Source organism: Aspergillus wentii, assembly GCF_001890725.1.
Source record: "Aspergillus wentii DTO 134E9 unplaced genomic scaffold ASPWEscaffold_3, whole genome shotgun sequence".
Taxonomy (NCBI): Eukaryota; Fungi; Ascomycota; class Eurotiomycetes; order Eurotiales; family Aspergillaceae; genus Aspergillus; species Aspergillus wentii.
Window position 1 is genome coordinate 551,355 of NW_024467834.1, and position 21,725 is coordinate 573,079.

Here is a 21,725-nt window from a genome sequence, read left to right on the forward strand (position 1 = left end):
TCTACGATATAATTGCCAGACCAGCGTGTTTCTTTTTTTTTTTTGTGATTTCGGGTTCTGATTAGGTCATTTGGTAGTGGGCGTGATGCATATTGATTGGAAGCACAGGAGTTGATGGAGTTTGTAGGATAGGATAGGATAGGATAGGATGAATGATGAAGTTATCCGTACATACTGTTAATACTGCTACTATAGTACATGGGATGCTAGTCACCTTAGTGTCGGAAGATCAACAAACGATAAACACAAAACAATCAAAAAGAAATATATAAAAAAGCAAGGTAGAAAAAGTAACCATGCAAATCCCAAGTCTCGACCTGAAAAATAAATAGAAAAATCACGTCATACGATCTACAGCCCTTGACAATCACTTAAAAACAGAAAATCATTTTCACAGTGACGGATCATTAAGGTCGAAACAGCCCGAAAGCCGCGCAAGGGATGACTGTAAGTACTTGTAAGTACTGCATACACTTACTGTACTTACTAACTAGTAGAGAGATATGTACATAATAATATGTAGTTGTATGATCGACGAGGTGAAACACGGTGCCTAGAGGGCTGTGACTATCAATTTATCAATTTATCATTTTGATATCTAGTTTCAGGAGATGTATTAGTAGTACTAGTGAGTGGGAGTAACTGCAGGGCTGTGTAAGTAGGAGCTGGTGTGGGTCGAGTACGTAAATCCATCCTGACAATCCAAATAATCAAATCAACAAATATCGGTGTGACCATTCTACCCAAGATGAAGGATGTAGTGGGTATAATAATAAGAATAATATAATCCTGAATATAAGACAAGACAAGACACACCAGGAACGAGCCCTCAGCCTAGTCTAGTAAACAGTTGGGCAGCAAGACAGTAGCATCAAGCCGTAGCATCAGAAGAAGCAAAAGCAAAAGCAAACGCAAAGCACAGATCTTATGTATTCAAGGAACCAAGGTACACTACTAAAGGCACAGTGATAAGAAACCTGCTTTTTTCAGCTTTCATGCATGGCGTAGACTAACCACCAATGGAATATGCTGGAATACCACGTGGAGGTATAACTGAACTTGGCCAGATAGGAAGATAGCCATGCAGGTGATAAGCGAGGAAAATTCTATCCAGACCGCTGGATACCGAATACGAGAAAAGAAACAAAAGTAAGACAAAAATAAGAAGCGAAAAGAGTGTCAAAGAGAGGTGGGAAAGAGTGATAGAAAGAAAGAAAGAAAGTCAGCTGCAGGATGAATTTTTCCAGGATCTGGGCGTGTCTATGGAGACGTGCCAATAGTCCGCATGACCGGTGGAGATTTTTTTTTCTAGAATATCCACCGATTTGCATTCTACAGTTGATAATATTACAGAAGAATAAAGAATACTTATTATAATAATATGAATGTTACTCACCAACCCGAGGGGAACATCCGTTCGGCTGGCAGCAGATAAAACAGCCGTATTTAAAGATTGGTCCCTGCGTTGTGGTTGTCGAGATATGTGTAACTTTGATACAGATTATTACTGTTATGATTATGCTGAATGTGTATAGATACTCATCCAGAAGAGATACTCATCCTGAATAATATGATAATATACTGAATACTGCACGATGATCAGGGACTGCAGCAGGGATAATAAAGAATCACTAGGATTCGTCACCATCCATCATATCATCCAAGCTTCGTAATGCAGACGCACTGCCCCTCCTCCTGTCCATCCTCTCCTATCTTCTATCTCACTCTCTTACGGGATGTGATCGGGTAGCCGACTCCTGAGAATCCGGGTTGCTGTCTGGACCGGTTCGGGCGCTAAACAGCCAGAACATACCCACCGGGTCCATCAGAGGCTGTCAGTCAGACAAGATGACTCCCACGAACATCACGAATCCAGATATCATATCCCATCATCCAGCGATCCAGGCGGTTCGATCGGTGGAGCTCTGGATGTGACTGTCCTTTTTTGGCCACTGTGGTACCTTATCGTGGATCCCCGTGGAACCGCTCTGCTTATGCCTTGGTCTCTGTGTCTTTCTGCGGTTTCTTTCTATCAATGCGCAGGATTTCTCATCGTGTGGCAACGAAACGCTCCTTTTTTTTTTTTTTTTTTTTCTGTTTATCCTTTTTTTAGCGTCGTTTCCCTCCTAAATCCCAAAGAATCCCGGATATATCATATCATATTCTCGCTGTCTGTGTCAACCAGCATTACAATTCCTCTTCTTTTTTTCTCCGTGGACTCTCTCAAACTCTAGATTGCCTTTTTGCCATTCTGTTTCTTGACTTTCTCATTGAATTCTGTTTGAATTCTGTCCGACGTCTTGACATCATCTCTTGTTTCATCCATCTGCTCTGTCTAACCTCCCCTCCGCCTCCCTCTTATCTCTTTTATATCTCCCTCTTCCTCTGCAGGCCCAATTCATCTGCACAATACTTGATTATGTATTCGTGACGTACTTTCATTCTTTCTAGCGGGACTCTTCTCCCCCTTCCCCGTTCTTTCCACGACTGTGCGTGTCTATCTATCTCATCCTGCGTGTGCGCCATCCTCCTCCATATCGTCCGTGCCTCTTCATTTTTGTTCAATTCTTCAGGTAAGGTGCCTCCTCTTTCTACTTGGCGCTAGCCGGATAAGAACAAAAGATCCCTCGTGATGTAAAAGTTGCATTTCTGACTTTCCCCCCCGTTGCTAGGTGACTTTGACATCTCTAGCAGAACATAAGGACATCTCAAAAGGAATACCACGATAAGTGGGAAGGTCACTGAACGTAATGGCGGGCGGATACTTCGATATTCCCATTTCCACCTCCAGACGCTCCAGCTTCTCTGATAGCACCGCTGGAGGTGTCAGTCGTGCCTCTCCTGGGCCGCGTCTCTCTCCCCTCCCGACCCCCACTGAAGGTTTCGAGCCCGCTGGAGCTCAGGGCAGGCATCGGAATGCAGGCATTCTAAAAAGCACGAATCGAGTCAAGTTCACCGTAAGCGAGCACGGCATCGAGCCTGGTCCACCCGGATCGACGTCAGACGCCCGGTTTTCCCACCATGATCGAAGGGGCTCTTCATCCTTGCCCCAAAGACCGTTGCCTATCGCCAGCATTCCTGCCGTCGACAAAGTCGCCGACTCCCAATCGCTGCCACTCGTGGATACGGCTCCCGGTGCCCCGGTAGATGTCACGGGCTTGACGATCCACTCGCGGGCAAGCTCCCCCGGCGTTCTCGTGGAGGATGACTTCAGTCTGGAGAAGGGCAGAGCTATCCACTTTGCCCAGGAAAGAGCTCAACGGTTGGCTTCCCTCCTCGGTCGTTCGTCTTCTTCCAAATCGCCCCGCCGCAGTCCACGCTCCAGTCTGCCGTCATCCGTTGCGTCCACTCCCACAGAGGTGGCCCTTCCTTCTGAAGATGGGGATGAGATTCCCATGATCAGTCTGTCCGAGAAACAATATTACGACGACTTCTCCGACGATGAAGACCGGTCTACGGACCGCCGTCAATCCAATCGCACCTCCGAAGCCCATCAGCTCGTGCGACAAATGGCTCGAAAAGACCTCAACTTCTTGACCAGGATCCGTGCTCCCTCCCCCGGTCTCCGCTCGGGTCAGGTCACTCCCCTCGAGGAGCGGGACCCCGACAACTATGTCGAGCGCCCAACCCACTACCGAGGGGGCATCCTCTCCTCCTTGCTTAAGCTCTACGACCAGCAGCCTCAGCCTCAGCCCGGTCAAGGCCAATACCCTCCTCGTGGCCGTTATGCCCACTCCCGCCAGGGGAGCTCGGGCGAGTTCAGTGCTCGTGGTCTCTCCCCCGATCCGAACTGGAAGCCCCAGCTCCAAAAGCCCCGCAAATGGTACGAAAAGTCTCCCAGCCAGTCCACGACCTCCCTGTCCGGGACCCCGGCCAAAAACTCCTCCAGCCCCATCGCCATGCTCAAGCGCTCTCGCAGTAGCGGCGCCATGTCCGGCATGTCCAAGCGCTTTGGCAAACCTCAATTAGAGGATGAGATTCGCATCACCGTCCATATCGCGGAGCTTCTCTCGAGGCAGCGATATGTGATTCTCCTCTGCCGTGCTCTGATGAAATTTGGTGCCCCGACCCACCGTCTGGAGGAGTACATGAAGATGACGGCACGCGTTCTGGAGATCGATAGCCAGTTCTTGTACATACCTGGCTGCATGATCATTTCTTTTGACGATTCTTCCACCCATACCACCGAAGTCAAGGTCGTACGATCCCCCCAGGGTGTCGACCTGGGCAGTATGGCCGACACACATACCATCTATAAGGAGGTTATTCACGATGTGATCGGCGTTGAAGAAGCCATCCAGCGGCTGGAAGACGTCATGAAGGAAAAGAACAAACACAAGATCTGGTTTCTCATCTTTATGTACGGATGCGCCAGCGCTACAGTGTCTCCTTTTGCCTTCGAAGGCCGACCGATCGACATGCCCATCGCCTTTGTTCTCGGATGCCTCGTGGGCACATTGCAACTCGTCCTCTCTCCCCGGTCAAACCTGTACGCAAATGTCTTTGAAATCTCGGCTGCGGTCCTGACCTCCTTCCTGGCGCGCGCCTTTGGCAGCATCAGATACAATAATGAACGCCTCTTTTGTTTCTCCACCCTTGCTCAGTCCTCTATTGCGCTGATCCTTCCTGGGTATACAGTGCTGTGTGCCAGTCTGGAACTGCAGTCACGCAGCATTGTCGCCGGTTCGGTGCGCATTGTCTACGCCATCATCTACTCTTTATTCCTTGGGTTTGGCATCACTATCGGCACTGCCGTCTACGGTTTGCTGGATTCTGATGCGTCTGCTGAATACACATGTGCCGCCAGCCCGATCCACAACGAATACCTGCAACGCTTCCCCTTCGTCATTCTGTTCACTGTCTGCCTCGCTGTCGTCAATCAGGCCAAGTGGAAACAGCTTCCCATGATGATCTTCATCTCCTTCGCGGGCTACGTGGTCAACTACTTTAGCTCCAAACGCTTTGCCTCGAATACGCAAATATCCAACGCCATGGGAGCGTTTGTCATTGGCGTGATTGGAAACCTCTACAGTCGACTACGACATGGGATTGCAGCGGCAGCCATGTTACCCGCCATCTTTGTGCTCGTCCCGTCTGGGCTGGCCGCCAGCGGTTCTCTGATTTCGGGAATCACGTCGGCTGAGGAGATCACAAAAAATTCATCCTCATATTCGGTCATCTCCAACGGCACGCAGGGATTCATGGATGCTGCCAAAGGCATATCCCAGCAGCAGTCCTCGCAGAACCAGTTTCACGGCGTCGTCTTTGACATTGGATATGGAATGATCCAGGTTGCCATTGGGTTCACTGTGGGACTCTTCCTTGCTGCTTTGGTTGTGTACCCTCTTGGGAAGAAACGAAGCGGGCTTTTCGCCTTTTAAACTCGTCCACCTCACCTACCACCACTTTACAACTTTACGATCGTCCTTTCGCAAAGAAATATGTTTTGCTTCATGGATTTGTTGCTCTTGGTTGCTTTTTCCATTCCCTATTGCATATTGAGCGATATTTTCTGGTTCATCAAGCATCTTGTTGTTTCAGCGTGACTATCCTTCTTTCACCTTTTTTTCCCTTTTCAATGTTTCTCTCACCCGGTCATTTTTGTTCATGCATGCATTTTCAATTCTTGGACCTTAATTTTCTCGTCTTTTTTTCTGGGCTGTTTCATATTTGCATTCCCTTGTCCTATTTTCATTTTATTTGGGGTCGGAGCTTAGCGTGTATCTTGTCTTTGCTTTGTATGTGTTTCAGCAGCGAAAGGAGGTTGGTTGTATGTTTGTTTTTTTTTTTTTTTTTTTTTTTGGTCCGGGCAAAAAAAGAGTTAAGGGAGTCTTGAGTGTTTTCTTTTTTTGGGTCCCATCATGTCATGCCTCTTTTGTTTTCTTTCTTCTCTAGCTGATCAAGTCTTTCGACTCCCCATCGTTTTTGTCTATTCTACTATTCATACATAGATATGATATGATTCTCACGAGTCACGACCTAATTCATCTGGTTTTTCATCTAGAATATATCTATTCATCGTAATTGAAGTCTATACATCTAATACCGAACTCGTAGATTGAAGAGCATATTCCACAGATGATAGATAGTCTCTCAGAAGTCTAGCACATATGATTGATAGCAGCAAAAAGGTGAAAGTGGCCTTGAATCATACAGAACTACGTATAAATAAGCATCAAGTATGTTGAATCTGTATGTTGATTTCATAGAATTGTACCAAGTACCGAATATCGAATCGAGTTGCTGCACATAACCAGATGCACATACAAACCGTGTGATGATAAGAAATAGAAACAGAGAGGTAAGACAAGGTAGTGTAATACCCCGTGAAAGGAGCCCAGATAAAAAAGTTAAAGATAACTGGTCCTGTCTCTATCCATATCTACCAGATAGGATGTAATGAATTCCGACTCATAACCCAGTTCGAGAAGGTCATTCGAGAGGGGAGGGAAGACATGAGAAAAAATAGAAAAGAAATGAAGTGGTTCAATGCAAATGCAACGCAACGCAGGCCCAAGAAAAAACAAGTAATAATCAAAACACACACAAATACCCTATTGTGGATAATTTTTCCAATGCCTCGATGTTTTAAGGTGGAAGGTTGAGTCAAGTTCATGTTTTTCATCAGTCTGTTAAGGAAGTGGGGTTTTTCGAACGAAGGAATAGAATGTAGAAAAGTGGAAAGAAAGAATGGAGAGAAAGAAGAAAGAACAATATTCATCCCAAAAGACTTGGTCCATCGTCAGTCCCAAAGGTTGTGCCTGTGTCCAAACACAAAATTGAAACATGGCAGGCAGGCAGTCATAAAATTATCCATGTCAATTCACGGGCAACAAAAAAGATTGGCTCAAGTTGCGGGTCAAAGCAAAATCATCGAGTCCGTTACGTCTCAGTCACATTATGATGGTTGCATTACATGATCGGGGTCTTACGCTTTTCAGCGCTGGATAGCACAAGCATTGGAGTTTTGCGCCTTTCCGGACCCTGAGCTACCGTCTTCTGGCCTGCAACGACAGCAGCAACCGAGGGCGATCCTGTAGGAGAAGAAACCTGTTCTGCCCGAATGTCCGCAAACTTGGTGGCAAAGAATGCTCCATCTTCACTGGTCGGTGTGGCAGCGTTGTAGGGGCTGTCCTGCGACTTGCGCTCCCGAGAAGACTTCTCCTTCCTCTCGGAGCCAATCGCACCGTTGGCCACGGCACGCAAGCTTCCCAGACTGGGTTTGCTGGACAGGCTACCGCTGCGCACCGTAGCATCATCACCGTCGGAAAAGGTGAATTCCTTCTCGCTAGCCGGGGTGTTGGTGCCTCCGCTGCTGTATCCGAAGCTTCGGGTTTCTCCGCGTCGCTCAATTCCAGCACGCACGAGATTGTGAACCGCACGGCGGCGCTGGCGGGTTGCAAAGTTCTTGCTTCCCTCGTACTTCGAAGTGGGCTTAGCGACCAGCTCTTCCAACGATGGTGGTCCACGGGGCTGACGGATCGGGTGCTCGCCAGCGCGGTTCTGACCAGGGCCAAAGGTGCCAGTGGCGGGTGTCTGGGCCAATGCAGAAGTCTTGGGGGCAGCGTTAATTACAGAACTGTTGGCTTTAGCCGTGTCGATCTGTGTCTTGGGCACGGGGTTGATCGACGAGCTCTTCTTGTGGCCTCTGCGGAATGCATTGGCGGAAGGCGGCGGGAGAGGAGTGACATCCTGAGGCGGCGAAGGGCTGCTCTTGGGGGGAGACACCGGCGTCGGCAGATCCAAGGGAGACTGAGTCGATTCCGGAGGGGGGGAGACCTCAGCGCGGAAAATCGGGACCTGCGAGAATGGGGCGTGGTCCTCCTCCTGGTACGGCGTCTGGACGCTCTCTTGCTCAGGGCTGTCCCCATAAATAAAGCTGTGCTGGCCGGTCAAAGGGTTGTACACGGAAAAGAGCCCAGGTTGACCAGGAACCGGCTGGACGATTGGCTGCACACCCTGCTGGAGCTGCTGTTGGTAGAATCCCAAACCAAGGTTTGAGAGCGATGGCATGTTCTGCATGCTTTGCATATTCTGCATATTGTGCATGTTCGGCATGTTCTGCATGTTCTGCATGTTTTGCTGCTGGCCCATGCCCATTCCAAGAGTAAGACCCTGGAACTGCTGGGCTGCTGCAGTAACGCTGATCAATTGTTGTTGCAGGCGCTGCTGCTGCGCAGCCAGGAACAAATTGGTCGACATCAGTTCCGCGTACATACTGTCATCCATATCGCTGCCAAAGTCCGGAGGCGCAAGCACCTGCTCCGGCAGAGTGTACATGGGACGACCAGTGTTCATATCAATATTCTGCTGCGTGGCATACGAGTGCCGGGGAAATCCAGCTCCCGTGGCAGTTTGCGGAACGCGGTCAGAGGCTCGGTCGGGCAGGTTTGCATAACGGCCAGTGTCCAACCCGAGGTGCTGCTGACGGTGGGCAGCGGAAGGGATCGTAGCGGATTTGGGGGCCGTCCTCAGCCCGGCCAGGAGGTGTGAACGGCTAGTGCGCGGAGTCGGCACTGGTGCAGACGGCTGAGATTCATCGATGGTAGAAATATGAGGGGGAGGTACACTCAAACGCTTGATGTGAGAGCCCTTTCCCCGAGAAGCGAAGCTGGAACCAGGAACACCAAGGGAGGTGCCATTATTGAAAGAAGAGTTGTAGGTCATTTGAGCAAGACCGCCAGCGTCCATACTCATGGTCGTGCAAGGAGCTTGAGAATAAAATATGTGCAATAGCAATGAGTCGATATATTCTAGGCAACAAAAGGCTGTGTCGAGTTCCGACGAACGAGTGGGATGTGGTCAACCACAAGTGTCTTTTTTTCGGTGGATTAAAGTATTAGAGCGTTTAGAACAAGGATGAAGCACCGAAGATTAACCAATACCACAGGGATTGTTTGATTATGCAAAGATATTGGCAACAGGAGACGAAACGATCCCTAAATCACAGAGCTAGGCCTATGTTAGTGAGCTGACCGGTGCGACCGGCATCAACACTCAACATACCTGCACAATAATATATGGACGAGAAACGAAAGATCGATCAAATGATTAGAATGCGAGATAAATGAAGGATTAGGAACGAATAATTCACTCCGGATGGGTCGACAGCGAAGCACGATGGTCGGTAAAGTGGATGACAGACGCGACCGGACGTCAAGTGAAAACCAACGAAAGTCTTGTAAAATTGATAAAAAGGAGAGATTTGAGAAGACTCTGCAAAATTAAGGACTGATGATAAAATAAAAAAAGGCGCGTGGGAGATGCTCTGCAATCCCAGCTGGATGAAAAAGATGCTCGACGCGAAGACGGAGCAGGAGACTCGAGGGAGAATCGAAAGGAGGAAAAGAAGAAAAAGTCCAGTTAAGTATGCAGAAGTCCTCGTCGTCGTCGAAACCAAAGGATTAAATAAGGAATTAACCCAGAAGTGACAGAACCACGATGTCGAAGTAAGGGATGGAAGGGATCTTATTTTTTATTTTTTGAATCGTTGCAAGATTGCAACCTTTAAGAAAGGGTGGGATTTTTGGGTATGGATGATGATGACTTTTGGGGGGGGAAAAGCGTCGCTTCGGCAGTCGGCCAGACACGCGCAGGGAACACCTAAATTTTTCCGCCCTAACAGTAAGGGGGGGGAGAAAGGAAACGGCCCTTATTTTTGGGGGAGTATTTTTAGATTGTAGGAGGAAGATTTTCTGCGGAGAAAGAGGGAATGCAGAGAGAGGGAGAAAAAGAAAGTAGAAAAAATTAAGGGGAGGGGGAACGAAAAGAAGAAGAGAAGAAGAAAGGAAGTGAAGATTAGATTGAAGGTTTGAAGGATAGAAAAACAAGAGAAGGAGAGGGGAAGAAGAAGAGAGAGAGAGAGAGAGGAGAGAGTGAGTGAGTGAAAAAGAAACGAGGGCCCAGCAGCCAATGGCGGAGCGGCTCTGAGACGCCTGGTGGTTGGCGCGTGGGATCCACGGGCAGTGATTGGCTCGCTTGGCAGCGGATCTAGGACGATCTGGGCTTAGTGAGGAATTAGTCCGGGGATCGGAAATGAAATGAAGAACTATTGATCCTAGACAAAGGAACAATAATCAGTCAATAATAATAAGAAGAGAGGCACAGAGAAGCACAATGAATCATAAAAAAGAACAGATTAGAAAGGACAGATAAAGGAGTCATGCAGGTGAGACTGACATTGCTGACATGGAGAGGCAGTGGTGGCTGCTGGAGAATATTACTAGGAACAATGGAAAATCATCGCCCCTCGTACTGATTTGCAGCCAACAGCCGCTCTGACCAACCACATCCCCGGATTGCCACTCCAGCCTGACACAATCTTGCCTCCTACAGTCAGCCATGCATGCCAATTGGCTGCTGACGTCTGCTCTAGCGCTTCCAACGTGGCCATTATTATTGCCAGACAATGTTGTGCATAGAGGATGTCTTCTGGTTAGTCAGCTTTGGACATGGATAGGCCTGGATAAAGCCTAAACAACCTAGAAGAGCACAGATATGTATGATCTCATCTACTGTAAGGAGAGCACATGCAAGGTACGTACGCCGTACCTTATGTACTACCCTACATGTCTGCAGGACAAGGCCAAAGCATACGCAATAGATTGATATGATATGATCGACTTTGGACACTCGGGATATATACAGGATTGCTTCAATTGTCTATGGTCTAAATACAGAAGCCCAGCATAATATCATCCAGTAGACCGATCCAGCAGTCAAACCACAATCCAGCTCTCCAGCACACTCAAGACGAAATCAACATCTTAGCAAGCAAGAGAGAACGAAGTAACTCCAAGCAAACGGACAGCAATGCACGCCCATTAACTTGTCACCAATTCCAGAATCTAGTTCTGGGGGTGGTGGTCGTAGTAGCCATTGGCAGGAGCAGTAGGGCGGCCATTCTTGATCCAGCCAGGAGGAGTCTTGCAGGCAGGGCCGAAGGGAGGTCCACCGGTCTTGTGGTGCTCAGAAGGATCGCACTCAGGAGTGGGGGTTGCAGACTGGAAGGTCATGTTAATGAGGTTGGACCAGAAGGGAAGAGGATGCAATGCTTACTGGGACAACACTCGAGCTTGCCGGGTGAGTAGAGAAAGTAGAGGGCGCAGGGCGAGTAGAGTTCGCATGAACAGTATAGTTGCCCCAAGGAGCAGTCGAGTTGCCGAAAGCAGCAGCAGGAGCACAGAGAGCAGCAAAAGCTGCGAGGGCAGTAAAGGCCTTCATAGTGAATGTGGAATTGTTGTGAGAGAATGAAGAGAAAAAGTGTTCAAATGTTTGTGGGAATGGGTGCACAGCACTGATTTAGTAGCAAGAAAACTCCAATCCACCGGGGGAGGAGCCTGGTTTTTCAAGCACTCCCATGTCAGCAGAGATTAAAAATTCCCTCTCTCTCTCGGGCTCGTATTAGCATGACGAGATGAAACAAGGTGATTATCCCACGGCCGAAGGACCCTCCATCAGGAAAAACTCGACCCAAGATCCCGTCCAGCGAAAGTTTGTATCCAGGTCCCGATGCTTTGCAGCTATCCCTACCGCCAATAATAAGCAAAGAAGAGTCAACTCAAGGTTAAAGATCGTCCTGCGAAAACGTATGCCATGACTTCTATCCTTGGTCAGAGTTGCCTCGATTGTGATGGCAATGGTTGCGTGTATAGGCAAGCCATGTCTTCAGGCAAATTGATCAACCAAGATGAGGCCCGGGAGCCCGGTGAATGGAACCCACCAAGAGGACCCTGAGCCTCTGAGGAGGCTAGAACGAGAAGAAGCCATAGCAAAGACCCATAAAACTCTTCTCATCATCGTCAGTCGTGTTGTGTGTTCCAGAAAACGAAATGATTGCACCTGCCGATCAACCCTCGAAAGCAGGGCCAGACGGGATTCGGTGACGGACTGTCAAAGCCTGTCAACATTCGGGCAATGATCATCCCAGCCGTTGATCTCCAGTGGTGGCTCGGAGGGCGGTCGGAGCAGAGATTCGTCACAGCCAGAGTGGCTGAACCGTGGATGGGATGGGCGATTGTGCCTCTCGAGTACTCTGCTTATCCCCCACTTAGTCTAGAACAGGGGCATAATCTACTCACCATCAACCTGACACAGGAATTAACTCTACGGGAAGACCATACAGTTGACATATCTGAAAGCATATCGGGATTCTGCTAATCCTCCCGTTGAAGCTGCAACGGCGTGGCTTAAGCCACAAACCACCAGATGTCTTGGTATCAGGGCCACGGACTAAGCTGAGACAGGCTGATCGATCTAGAACATGATAATGCAAATTCTTGGATTGCCATCATCCCATACAGTACAGGAAATAACTATGGACAGAAGCTGCCGGAAATATTAGGCCGCAGTTTCCTATGTACATACACGCGCCCATGCAAACAGACACGTTTGTCCCGAGGCCCAGCCAAGCTAATGCTGGAACAAACACACATTTTCAAATGAACTTAGGCTTGAAATGAACATTTAAAGACGCGAGACAACATAGTACATCAATGAAGGAGAAAAAAAGACAAAGAGGTAGAGGGGGGGTATCTGCTGGCAGGGTGTTTCGGATATTTGCCAGGAGTGAAAAATAAACAGTACAATCATAAAGGAGTGACCGACTCGGGCGCATGAAAGGGAAAAGAGCGTCAGATTTCTGTGCTCTCCCGGAGTTAAACTCAGTCTCAGACTTCGTATCTAAGCCTTCAAGTAAATGGCAACTGAGCGACGAAGACGCTCAATGGAAAGTGGCAGAGATTAGTAACAGAAAATTGGTGGTAAATCTTTTCATATAAAAGACAGACGGATGTGGGCTGTTCAAGCATCAACGGAAACTGTGGGCCCGGGGAAAGGAATTGCTGTCGAATCTTTATGCGATGGTTGCCGTCTATGCTCTGGCTCTGGCGAATCAGCCCCTTGTCCTTTTCCATTCATTCGATCGAATTCCAAGGTTTCTGCTAGCTCAGCAGCCATTGGATCTAGCTCTTCCTCTCTTAGGCCAGTCGCGAGTGCCACAAGCTTGCGATGCACGTCAAATTTGGTACTCACACCCGCATCTGCAGTTTGTTGCGCAAGTTCCTTTACCGCCGCTCGGCGTGCTTTTTGTGCCAAGAAGAGTTGCCGAGAAAGTTGGTAGGTTTTAAGAAGCTCATTATGATCAGTCGACAGTGCTTCGGTTTTTTCTGTCATCGAAGTGTCCATCGATCTAGCATGCTCTTGAAGACGAGCTTGTTGAATTTGTTCGAGAAGAGACTCGTAACTACTTTTCAGTTGCTCATACCGCCCAAGCTGCGAGCCCATCTGCTCGTGCTCGGCCTCCTTTGCCAACAAAGTGGCTGACTGTTTCTGAATCTTCTGGCGGTCCATTTCTAATTGTTCATACAAGGCCTCGGGGTTAGCAACATCATCGGAATCTTGCTGGCCAGCCTTCGAATTTCCATAGCTCACGGCAAGTTTCTTGTTCGCTTCTGCCATGAGGACTCCGATTTTAGAGAGCAAGGTTGATGCTGCAGGAGACAGTTCTTCTGGCGGTGCAGATTGGGGATCAGCGTTGACAGGTCCAGTGCCTTCACCATCCATTTGGTCATTTCCCATAGTGATTGACGATGGGGGTGGCGGAATGTCTCGCTCAGTATGCTGTGACTGTTGAATAATGCTTGTGGCCGTTTCGCCTTTCTTATTCACTAGGTCACCTGCACGCGGGCAGTGAGTTAGAAGCAAGTTCACTAAGCGAAATGCACCATTCCGAGAAGCAACTAGAACAGCTGCATCTTCATTGGAGTCTTGACAAGATAGAAGTAAATCAAGTTCATCTTGAGAGCATGTAATGCGCAGCTTCTCTAGCAAAACCTCACAGTAATACCGGGAACTCTTCCATTTCCCTTTACTTCTGGTTGTTTCGGCTATGTGATGGAAGATTGTGGCTCCAAACCAATCTCTGAATGAGACTGTCTCAACGAGGAGTTCCAAGAGAGCGGGGAATGTTCTTTTCTCATAGTTATTTGTGAAGAGGACAGCACGCACAAGCGGTGTTTCTTCGTGTATAGATAGTGTTTTGACATCTGCACCCCTTCGCAGAAGATCTTTCACGATCTCCAAATCACCCATTGCACAAGCCCAGTGAAGTGCAGTATTTCCCGAGTCGTCAATAGGACGATCCACTTGGAAGTTGGCAGGGGGTTCTGGAGGAGGGACCCGGGTCGCTTCTGGTGCATCACCCACGGTCATGAAGTAGTCCAGAAGCTGATCGCCATAGAGAATATGCTCCTGTTCAGTGATGGACATCACAGCTACTTCGTTCATTCCTCGCTTGCGCTTCCGCGAGAACGCACCTTGTTGAGACATTGGCATCATATCTTCATCTGCGACCATGGAGGAAGATTCGAGGGTATTTTGCTCGATTGACTCATCTTCATCAAAACCTGGATTCACATCGTATTGCGGCTCAGGAGGGAAGCTGGGAGGTCCCATGCTGCGAGATGGCTTAGCGATGCTGAAGACCTCTTCATTTGGAACGTTTCGGTTGCGCGATGCCTTCGTGGCTTTAGGTTTTGATGATGCTGAAGTGTGTTTCGGTGCTGGTGGAGGGCTTTGATCTCCAGCAACATAGTCAAATATTGCCCTTAGTTTATCGAGTATATTGTTGCGCTCAGCAAGCATACGTCCTTCGGGGAGTGGGATCCATGTTCCTGATTTCTTCCGTCTTAGCAAATGGTGATCCCAAAGTTCATTGTAGTATCCCGAGTTACTTACCTTGATATTTTCCGTAACCACCTTGGACCTTCTCGTGGACCCCTTTCTGGACCTCCCGTTCAAGAATTCGTGTCCTCGCTGGCTTGTCAAACCCGGCTACTTTAAGGATGTGGGTGGCATTGATCCAATCATCGGCACGTCGTCGCATAACACTATCACCTTCAATCTTGAATTCATACACCGGGACCTAGTTGAGAGTCAGCGACATTGCTTATCCATTGAAATGAATACACTAAAGAACAAATAAAGCCAAGCGAGAAGCGGTCAGGAGCAGCCACTTACATTGCTATAGGTAGCAGAATAAATCCCAGTAAGATTTAACCCCGCCATGATGTGCGTCTCCGTAAGCCGACTTGATTCAGTAAGTTTTCGGGCAGCAGTAGGAGGTTTCGACGCGGCTTTCGCAACAAGATCCCACGGTGTTGATCAAGTTCTGGAGCATCAACTATTCAGCACAGACTCATGCATCCAACACATCACATTGAACATAAGAATCAAAGCCGGAGGGATAATTTATCAGCCACTGGTGGCTCGTCGTAGGCTCAATGACATCTCGATAACGCGGTGGTTTGCAGGGCCAACGGAGTAAGACGCGCCTGGAAGGAGGAACCGCGTAAAGTGGAAATCTGGCGCTAGTCCCGTTCCGGTGTATCAATCACGTGGGGTCACCTGATCATATCGGGAAGGAAGGAACAACAGTGAACGGCGGGAATAGCTGCAAACCTCGCTGCCCGCCCATTCCTCCACGATCTTCATCCGTACCGCCTATCTGCCCAAGATGACTGTTGCTGAGTCGGTAAAGAGCGCCGTTGGGCTTGCGGATAACACCGGTATGCTGTTCCTTGCCATTGGATCTCGATTGCAAAAGCTGGAGCAATGACAATCACATTATCTTGATTGGCTAATTGACGCATCCCCATATAGCTGCCTCCCGCCAGGAGATGTCGGATGCCCGTCTTCCCCTCCAATACCGCGACTCGTGTGCAAACCTCTTGATCCCATTGAACCGATGCCGGCAGCAGGAATACTACCTCCCTTGGAAGTGTGAGGTATGAACTCTCGACGTCGCGACGTCGTCCCGAAGCAATTTGATATACACCTTTTTTCTTTTTCCTCCGAGATATCAGCTGACACCACTGCCTTTTCGTTACCACAGGACGAGAGACATAGCTACGAAAAATGCCAGTACGAAGAGTTCAAGAAGCGCGTCGCCAAGATGGATGAGCTTAGAGCCGCAAAGGACGGTGCTCGAAGCAATTGATTGCAGCCACAACTGGCATGTGTGCATTTGACACGAATTGAAGCAGCGGATTATGTACATAGAGCTTGTGAGACTGCTTGTCCATGCACAAAGTCTGGCGTTGGGAATCCTTTGATATGAAGCTTGCCGATACCTACCACTGAATGCCTGCAACCCAGATCGGCTCACTGTCAGCCTTGTCTGTAGTGTTTAGACTCTTCTTTGATGAGAGAGGCACCTATTATCCCGCAAGGCTTCTTGGGGAGACCAGGATGTCGCATATGAAATATGCAAGAAACATGGGAGTTCCTATTTCTCGATCAATGGGTTATGGGAAAGAAACTATTTCGAATTTGTCAGCAGACTGGCTTTTCACCTCTTAAGCTCCATGTTGCATCCCGTATCACGATGTCCTTATCGGCATCCAGATGCTTCTGGCAGAAAGAATCATGCAATCGTTACTATCCGGTGCCTCTATGGAGCAATATAGACCAGGCATGGGTCTCGTCAGTAAGATGACTTCTTCAACCCCTGTCCTTTTGCCAGCCGGCAAAACGACTACCCCTCTAGTGTATGCCCTCATCTAGTAAGAACTGATATCGGCGTTTGAAGCGGGGAATTGTCATATAATTTTGTCAGCATGGTTAGTAATACATGGACTGGGACAACTATATGCAGTGAGCTGCAGCATAAAGTCGCACCAATAATCGGCAAATATACAGAAATTTGAAGTAACAGTTATCCGTCTCTTTCTACAGTTTTCTTCTGGCATTAATAATCCCAAAAGATGACTGCTTTTATAAGATTTTGGTGCACATTACGTGCAATCAACGTAATCACCTGATTTCTCCGTTCGGCATTCCCGCTTAGAAATCCTCCTCCTGTTTTCCGCTGCGCATACTGCGTTATCAACGATAAAATGTCTTGATGCCCCGCCGCGAAACGGCCGACGTGCAAAAGTGCCCCCCACAATCAGGACGAGTCGACACCCTACGCCAATAGGCAATTGACGGGCTTTTGGTCCCCGAAGGATCGGAGAGCAAGAAAAAGCAGCATAAAGACAGTGATGTCTGGGAAGCCTATCACCTACTTGGGAATTCCTTTGCTGTTTGTCTCTCTGGTCGTCGACATTTGAGCGATCGGTTTAGCGCTCTTTGCTGCTGATCCTTTTTTCTTTTCTTTTCCCTCCCGGGCTTTTTTTTCCTTTTGGATGCCCTAGTTCGCATCCGACACCAAGGGTCTTCCCCTCACCTCTGCGGGGCTTCTAAGTCGAGTCTGAAAAGGCTGGCCTGACGATTCCGAGAACTTCTCTCGACACTGAATTCACAGTCTAGCTCCTACGATTTGGTGATTATACAATGGGTTTGCTGTATGTGAAGGTTATTGCTGGGACTTTCTGCTTGGGGATGTGAAGGCTAATTTTGAACCTTGATCTCAGAGCGCTTGGAACAGCATTGGAATGGCCTGAGGCAAAGAAGAATGCCGGCCAAGTCCGTGAATGGGGTATTGAGGTAAGGCCTAGACGAATCATCACCGTTTTTTTCTCTTTGCCACTGTTCGCCTGGTCTCAAAGTCAGCAACGGCTAACGTGAAGCAGCAATTACTTGCAAATTGGCGCCGTGCACGTGGGAAGGAGCGCGATGCTCTGCTATGGGGTGATGAGGTAGGTTATCTTTGGAATGGTATCATGAGGAACGAGAGGACTTACGCTAACTATTTCGTTCAAAATTAGGTCGAATACCTTGTTGTAGCAGTGGACGGGGAGGCCAAGAAAGCCCGGTTATCTCTTGCTCAGGCTGAGATTCTCAAGTCACTGGCCAGGGACGAAGCACTGTGGCAGGCAGGCTCTGAAAACAATGTCCAGGGACCTGAGAAGTAAGTAGATTTGGGGATATGAATCGAGGAAGAACACTTTCTGATAGTTCTTAGTGATGAGGAACCACCTCACTTTCACCCAGAATTTGGACGATTTATGCTTGAGGCTACACCAGGAAGGCCATGGGGAATTGGTTTCAAAGATCTACTGAAGGTAGAGTCCAATATGAAGCGGAGGTGAGTCTGATATGATTGCGGGAACAACTCCAACTCTCTAACCATGATTCAAGACGTGAGGTTGCGAAAGCCCACATGGCACCCAACGAATACCCCATCACCCTGACGACGTTCCCTCGCCTGGGCACAAAGGACGACTACATCCAACCGTATTTCCCTCCGTCCGGTCCAGCATTGCGCTCGCAGTTTGTTCCCGACGAGATTGCCAATCCTCACATCAGATTCCCGACTTTGGCGGCCAATATAAGATCAAGAAGGGGCCGAAAGGTAGAATTGAATGTACCTGTTTTCAAGGACACAAACACACCTGAGCCTTTCAAAGATCCAACCGTGGATTATGATCTCCATCAGTGGCCTGAAGATGACGATGTTCGGAATGGAGCCGCAAAAGACGGCCATGTCTATATGGACGCCATGGCGTTTGGAATGGGTAGCTGCTGTCTTCAGATTACATTCCAAGCGAAAAATATGACGGAGGGGAGAAGACTCTATGACCAACTCAGCCCCCTGGGCCCAATTCTTCTGGCACTCACTGCCGCGACACCGATATATAAGGGATTCCTTGTCGACACAGATGTTCGATGGAACCAAATTGGCGGGGCGGTCGATGACCGAACCCCTGAAGAACTTGGAGAGCTTGTAGGTTGCTAAATCCAATTGGTGATAGACTAATGCTGACTTACTACAGCCGCTCAAGAATGATCGGTGGAGGATCCCCAAGTCCAGGTACGCGTCAAATTCGACCTACATTTCCCAAGATCCCAGGCTACGAAAGGAGTATCTGGATCCGGATTTGATTGTCGACAAAGATATCAAGAAACGCCTATTGGAAGGCGGTATGGATGATCTTTTGGCTACGCATTTTGCGCACCTCTTCATTCGGGACCCCTTGGTTATTTTCTCTGAAGATCTCAAGGAATTGGATTTGAGCAAGGCCGATCACTTTGAGAACTTGCAGTCTACAAATTGGCAACACATGCGCTTCAAGCCACCACCGCCTGACAAGGATGATATCGGTTGGAGAGTTGAATTCCGCTCGATGGAAATCCAGATGACGGATTTTGAGAATGCTGCCTTTAGCATTTTCATTGTGCTCGTCACCCGTGCCATTCTGAGCTTTGATCTGAATTTCTACATCCCTATTCAGCGGACGACTGAGAATATGGAGACGGCGCACGCACGCAACGCAGTGCACGACCAGAAGTTCTATTTCCGCAAGGACCCGTTTGCTCGCCGTGCTCCAAGACAGCAACAGCAGTCGGCTAACAGCAGCAACTTCTCGTCTACTGCTTCTTCTGCTGTCAATACGCCACCACCGTCACCTCCTCTTGGCCCAGTGGAAATGGAATACGATCTCATGACAATTTCGGACATTATCAACGGTTCCTCTGACGGATCTTTCCCTGGACTTATTCCACTTGTTGAATCTTATTTGGACAGTGTCAATGTGGACGTCGAGACCCGTTGCTCTTTGGCAAGTTATCTGGACTTGATCAGAAAGCGGGCAGATGGGAGACTTTGGACTGGAGCCAAGTGGATCCGTGAATTTGTCGCATCACACCCAGGATACAAGCATGACAGTGTGGTATCTGAGGAAATCTGCTACGATCTCGTCAAATCGGTTGATGAGATGGCCGTGAAGGAAGGTAAGGGAGGAAGCGCTGGATGGGAGCTACTCCGGGGCAAGAAGAATTAGATATAGATGCGTGAATGCACACTTCAAAATGGGCGGCGCAGAGAACAGGTTCGGTTTATGAGATAGACATGCTGTTTTCTTTTCTATTATTTGGTGGTATCTATGATTGACGATCTACTGTCAGTTATGTTCTGTTTAAGCATCAGCATATGTTTTATGAAGTTTTTAATATCCGATTAATTTCACCTACAAAGCAATCATCCATCCAACATCCAATTCAAACCAAAGACAACCTCTCCTCCTCCGTCGGTCGTCGACACGAATCAGCCAACCCCGTCACCTTCCATCCCTCGTCGAGTTTATGCAGAATAAACAGCTCAACACCAACATGATCCACGACTCCATTAATCCTCGACCGAAACGGCGCCCACACGGCAGCCAGATTTCCCGCCCCATGCACCTTGACCTCGGGATCCCAGATTCGCTCATCAATATCGTCCTGGATTTTGGCAATATGCTCGACAAATGAGCCGATGGTGCAGAAGCGAGGCAGTGTGGGCGGCGGCGGCCACAGCGCCATTCCTCCTGCTCGAACGCAGTATTTTTCGAATTCTTTTCGTGATTTTGCTCCCAGTGCGGCGAGGAAGCCTTTCGTGACGGCGATGATTTCGTCTATGTCTGAGGGGGATGTTTGGGTTGATCGTGGGCGAAATTGGTTTGATGGACACCAGCACATCTTGAGAGGGTAGGAATAAACAGCTTTATGCTTTATCGTTGAAGTATTATTTCGCTGAAGACTTCTTTTATCATATTTTCGGCGGATATCATCTTCGACATCATTCTACCTCTGGCTAAAAAAGACACATGAAACCAAATATCTGTACGACCTTGCAAAAACAGGCTTACCAAATCCAACTTCACATGCAGTTATCCGATAACCAGCCCTGCTAGATTTGGCCATCACAGAGACAAAGACATCACTTTTTAATGGACAATCCTGAGCACCAATTGGAATACCTTCCATCACTTTCCTTCCGACTATCGAAACTCTATACCATCATACCGTGCGAGGAAGGCTGAGACATGAGACGTTGCTGTTGCACGAAGATGACTCTCACAGCCGGTCGACAACCACCGAATATGGATGGATGATCGTTTAGACTTGTTTACGGTGAGTGTATTGTGTAACCATACGACTGCAAACACGGTCGAAGTGCGTCATACTCGGACTGAGACAATATATGCTCTATCCTGGATAGTACTGTCTGTTGATTCGGTGTATGTGATGGAACACTGAGCTCTGTTTCAATTTCTTCAAAGAAAAGTAAGATCATCTGCGTATGCCAGTTGAATGAAAGGCAATAATGCATGCTTGGAATAATTTGCATCGTTTATCCACTTACAGCCTTGGAGGGTTTGCAGACGACGGATGCCCAACCCACCTTCCTCGACATCTGAGGCACAGCTCCAGCTCACGACCATAAAAGGATCACAGGTGTTGGGCTTTTGTAGTTTAGTCTGCTGTTTAGAGAGCTCGAGGCTGGAGGTTGTGAATTCTTCTGAGGTTGTTCACATTTGTATATGCGAGTATAGCATAGTAGGCCTTTAAGTGGGCCAGGAGGGACAAGTTCTGTAATGAGGTTGAAGCCACAACTGTCAATCTTGTCTAATGACAATCAGTAATCGAGGAATAAGCTGCAAATTAAAACGCATGCAGACACCACAATAGAAAACATATTTAGTGCTATTCCTAATATTTTCACCTCTCTCCACTGCTTATTTCTCAATCAGACTCCAGCCTAACTCAAGCTGGGCATACATCCGTGGCATCCCATTAGCTTTGGATAGCCTTTATAATAAGTGGCTCACGGGTAATTGTCGGTGTATCTCCATCTCCATCTCCTCCTCTCCACGATACAAAATATCTCTCATCCGGGGCCCCACGAGACTAATTCAATTTCTCCGCATCAACAAGACCCCTTTTATCCTCAAACAGGATAGTTGAGGGGCAAAACGTGCAAGATGGGCCCCGCTGCAAGTTGCATCTGTGACGTTTTTCCT

The 21,725-nt window shown here is 48.3% G+C and overlaps 7 protein-coding genes across 7 annotated transcripts; 3 read left to right on the forward strand and 4 right to left on the reverse strand.

Moving 5' to 3' along the window:
* Positions 1-2,443: 2,443 nt before the first annotated feature.
* Positions 2,444-5,480, forward strand: ASPWEDRAFT_409937 (threonine/serine exporter family protein). The gene is made up of 3 exons (XM_040835442.1): positions 2,444-2,573; positions 2,673-3,823; positions 3,920-5,480. The coding sequence occupies exons 2-3, from the start codon at positions 2,751-2,753 to the stop codon at positions 5,379-5,381; spliced, it is 2,535 nt and encodes an 844-aa protein (XP_040690186.1). The 5' UTR covers positions 2,444-2,573; positions 2,673-2,750; the 3' UTR covers positions 5,382-5,480.
* A 1,336-nt stretch (positions 5,481-6,816) lies between these two features.
* ASPWEDRAFT_409946 (uncharacterized protein) lies at positions 6,817-8,980 on the reverse strand. The gene is made up of 2 exons (XM_040835443.1): positions 8,059-8,980; positions 6,817-8,013 (listed from the first exon to the last, which is right to left on the reverse strand). The coding sequence occupies exons 1-2, from the start codon at positions 8,695-8,697 to the stop codon at positions 6,913-6,915; spliced, it is 1,740 nt and encodes a 579-aa protein (XP_040690187.1). The 5' UTR covers positions 8,698-8,980; the 3' UTR covers positions 6,817-6,912.
* Positions 8,981-10,847: 1,867 nt separating this feature from the next.
* Positions 10,848-11,223, reverse strand: ASPWEDRAFT_25976 (uncharacterized protein; the record flags this gene model as incomplete). Its single annotated transcript, XM_040832794.1, has 2 exons — positions 10,848-11,003; positions 11,059-11,223. 2 exons carry the CDS (start codon positions 11,221-11,223, stop codon positions 10,848-10,850), a joined length of 321 nt encoding a protein of 106 aa, XP_040690188.1.
* Positions 11,224-12,801: 1,578 nt separating this feature from the next.
* Positions 12,802-15,066, reverse strand: ASPWEDRAFT_108916 (putative APSES transcription factor; the record flags this gene model as incomplete). Its single annotated transcript, XM_040828035.1, has 3 exons — positions 12,802-14,672; positions 14,737-14,923; positions 15,019-15,066. 3 exons carry the CDS (start codon positions 15,064-15,066, stop codon positions 12,802-12,804), a joined length of 2,106 nt encoding a protein of 701 aa, XP_040690189.1.
* A 448-nt stretch (positions 15,067-15,514) lies between these two features.
* On the forward strand, positions 15,515-15,997 carry ASPWEDRAFT_170029 (NADH dehydrogenase [ubiquinone] 1 beta subcomplex subunit 7; the record flags this gene model as incomplete). Its single annotated transcript, XM_040830554.1, has 3 exons — positions 15,515-15,566; positions 15,661-15,785; positions 15,893-15,997. The coding sequence occupies 3 exons, from the start codon at positions 15,515-15,517 to the stop codon at positions 15,995-15,997; spliced, it is 282 nt and encodes a 93-aa protein (XP_040690190.1).
* A 1,337-nt stretch (positions 15,998-17,334) lies between these two features.
* On the forward strand, positions 17,335-19,724 carry ASPWEDRAFT_170030 (glutamate--cysteine ligase; the record flags this gene model as incomplete). The annotated part of the gene is made up of 7 exons (XM_040830555.1): positions 17,335-17,345; positions 17,415-17,487; positions 17,574-17,639; positions 17,709-17,851; positions 17,906-18,028; positions 18,082-18,667; positions 18,717-19,724. The coding sequence occupies 7 exons, from the start codon at positions 17,335-17,337 to the stop codon at positions 19,722-19,724; spliced, it is 2,010 nt and encodes a 669-aa protein (XP_040690191.1).
* Positions 19,725-19,941: 217 nt separating this feature from the next.
* ASPWEDRAFT_49991 (uncharacterized protein) lies at positions 19,942-20,400 on the reverse strand (the record flags this gene model as incomplete). Its single annotated transcript, XM_040837355.1, has 1 exon — positions 19,942-20,400. One exon carries the CDS (start codon positions 20,398-20,400, stop codon positions 19,942-19,944), a length of 459 nt encoding a protein of 152 aa, XP_040690192.1.
* Between the last annotated feature and the right edge of the window lie 1,325 nt (positions 20,401-21,725).

Excerpts from the sequence above, each read along its gene's own strand:
- ASPWEDRAFT_409937 (XM_040835442.1), top strand. The coding sequence starts at position 2,751 with ATGGCGGGCGGATACTTCGATATTCCCATTTCCACCTCCAGACGCTCC. Across the intron at positions 3,824-3,919 it reads CTCCAAAAGCCCCGCAAATG|TAGCGGCGCCATGTCCGGCA; the intron begins GTACGAAAAGTC and ends GCGCTCTCGCAG.
- ASPWEDRAFT_409946 (XM_040835443.1), bottom strand. The coding sequence starts at position 8,697 with ATGAGTATGGACGCTGGCGGTCTTGCTCAAATGACCTACAACTCTTCT. Across the intron at positions 8,014-8,058 it reads ACATGCAGAACATGCAGAAC|ATGCCATCGCTCTCAAACCT; the intron begins ATGCCGAACATG and ends AGCATGCAGAAC.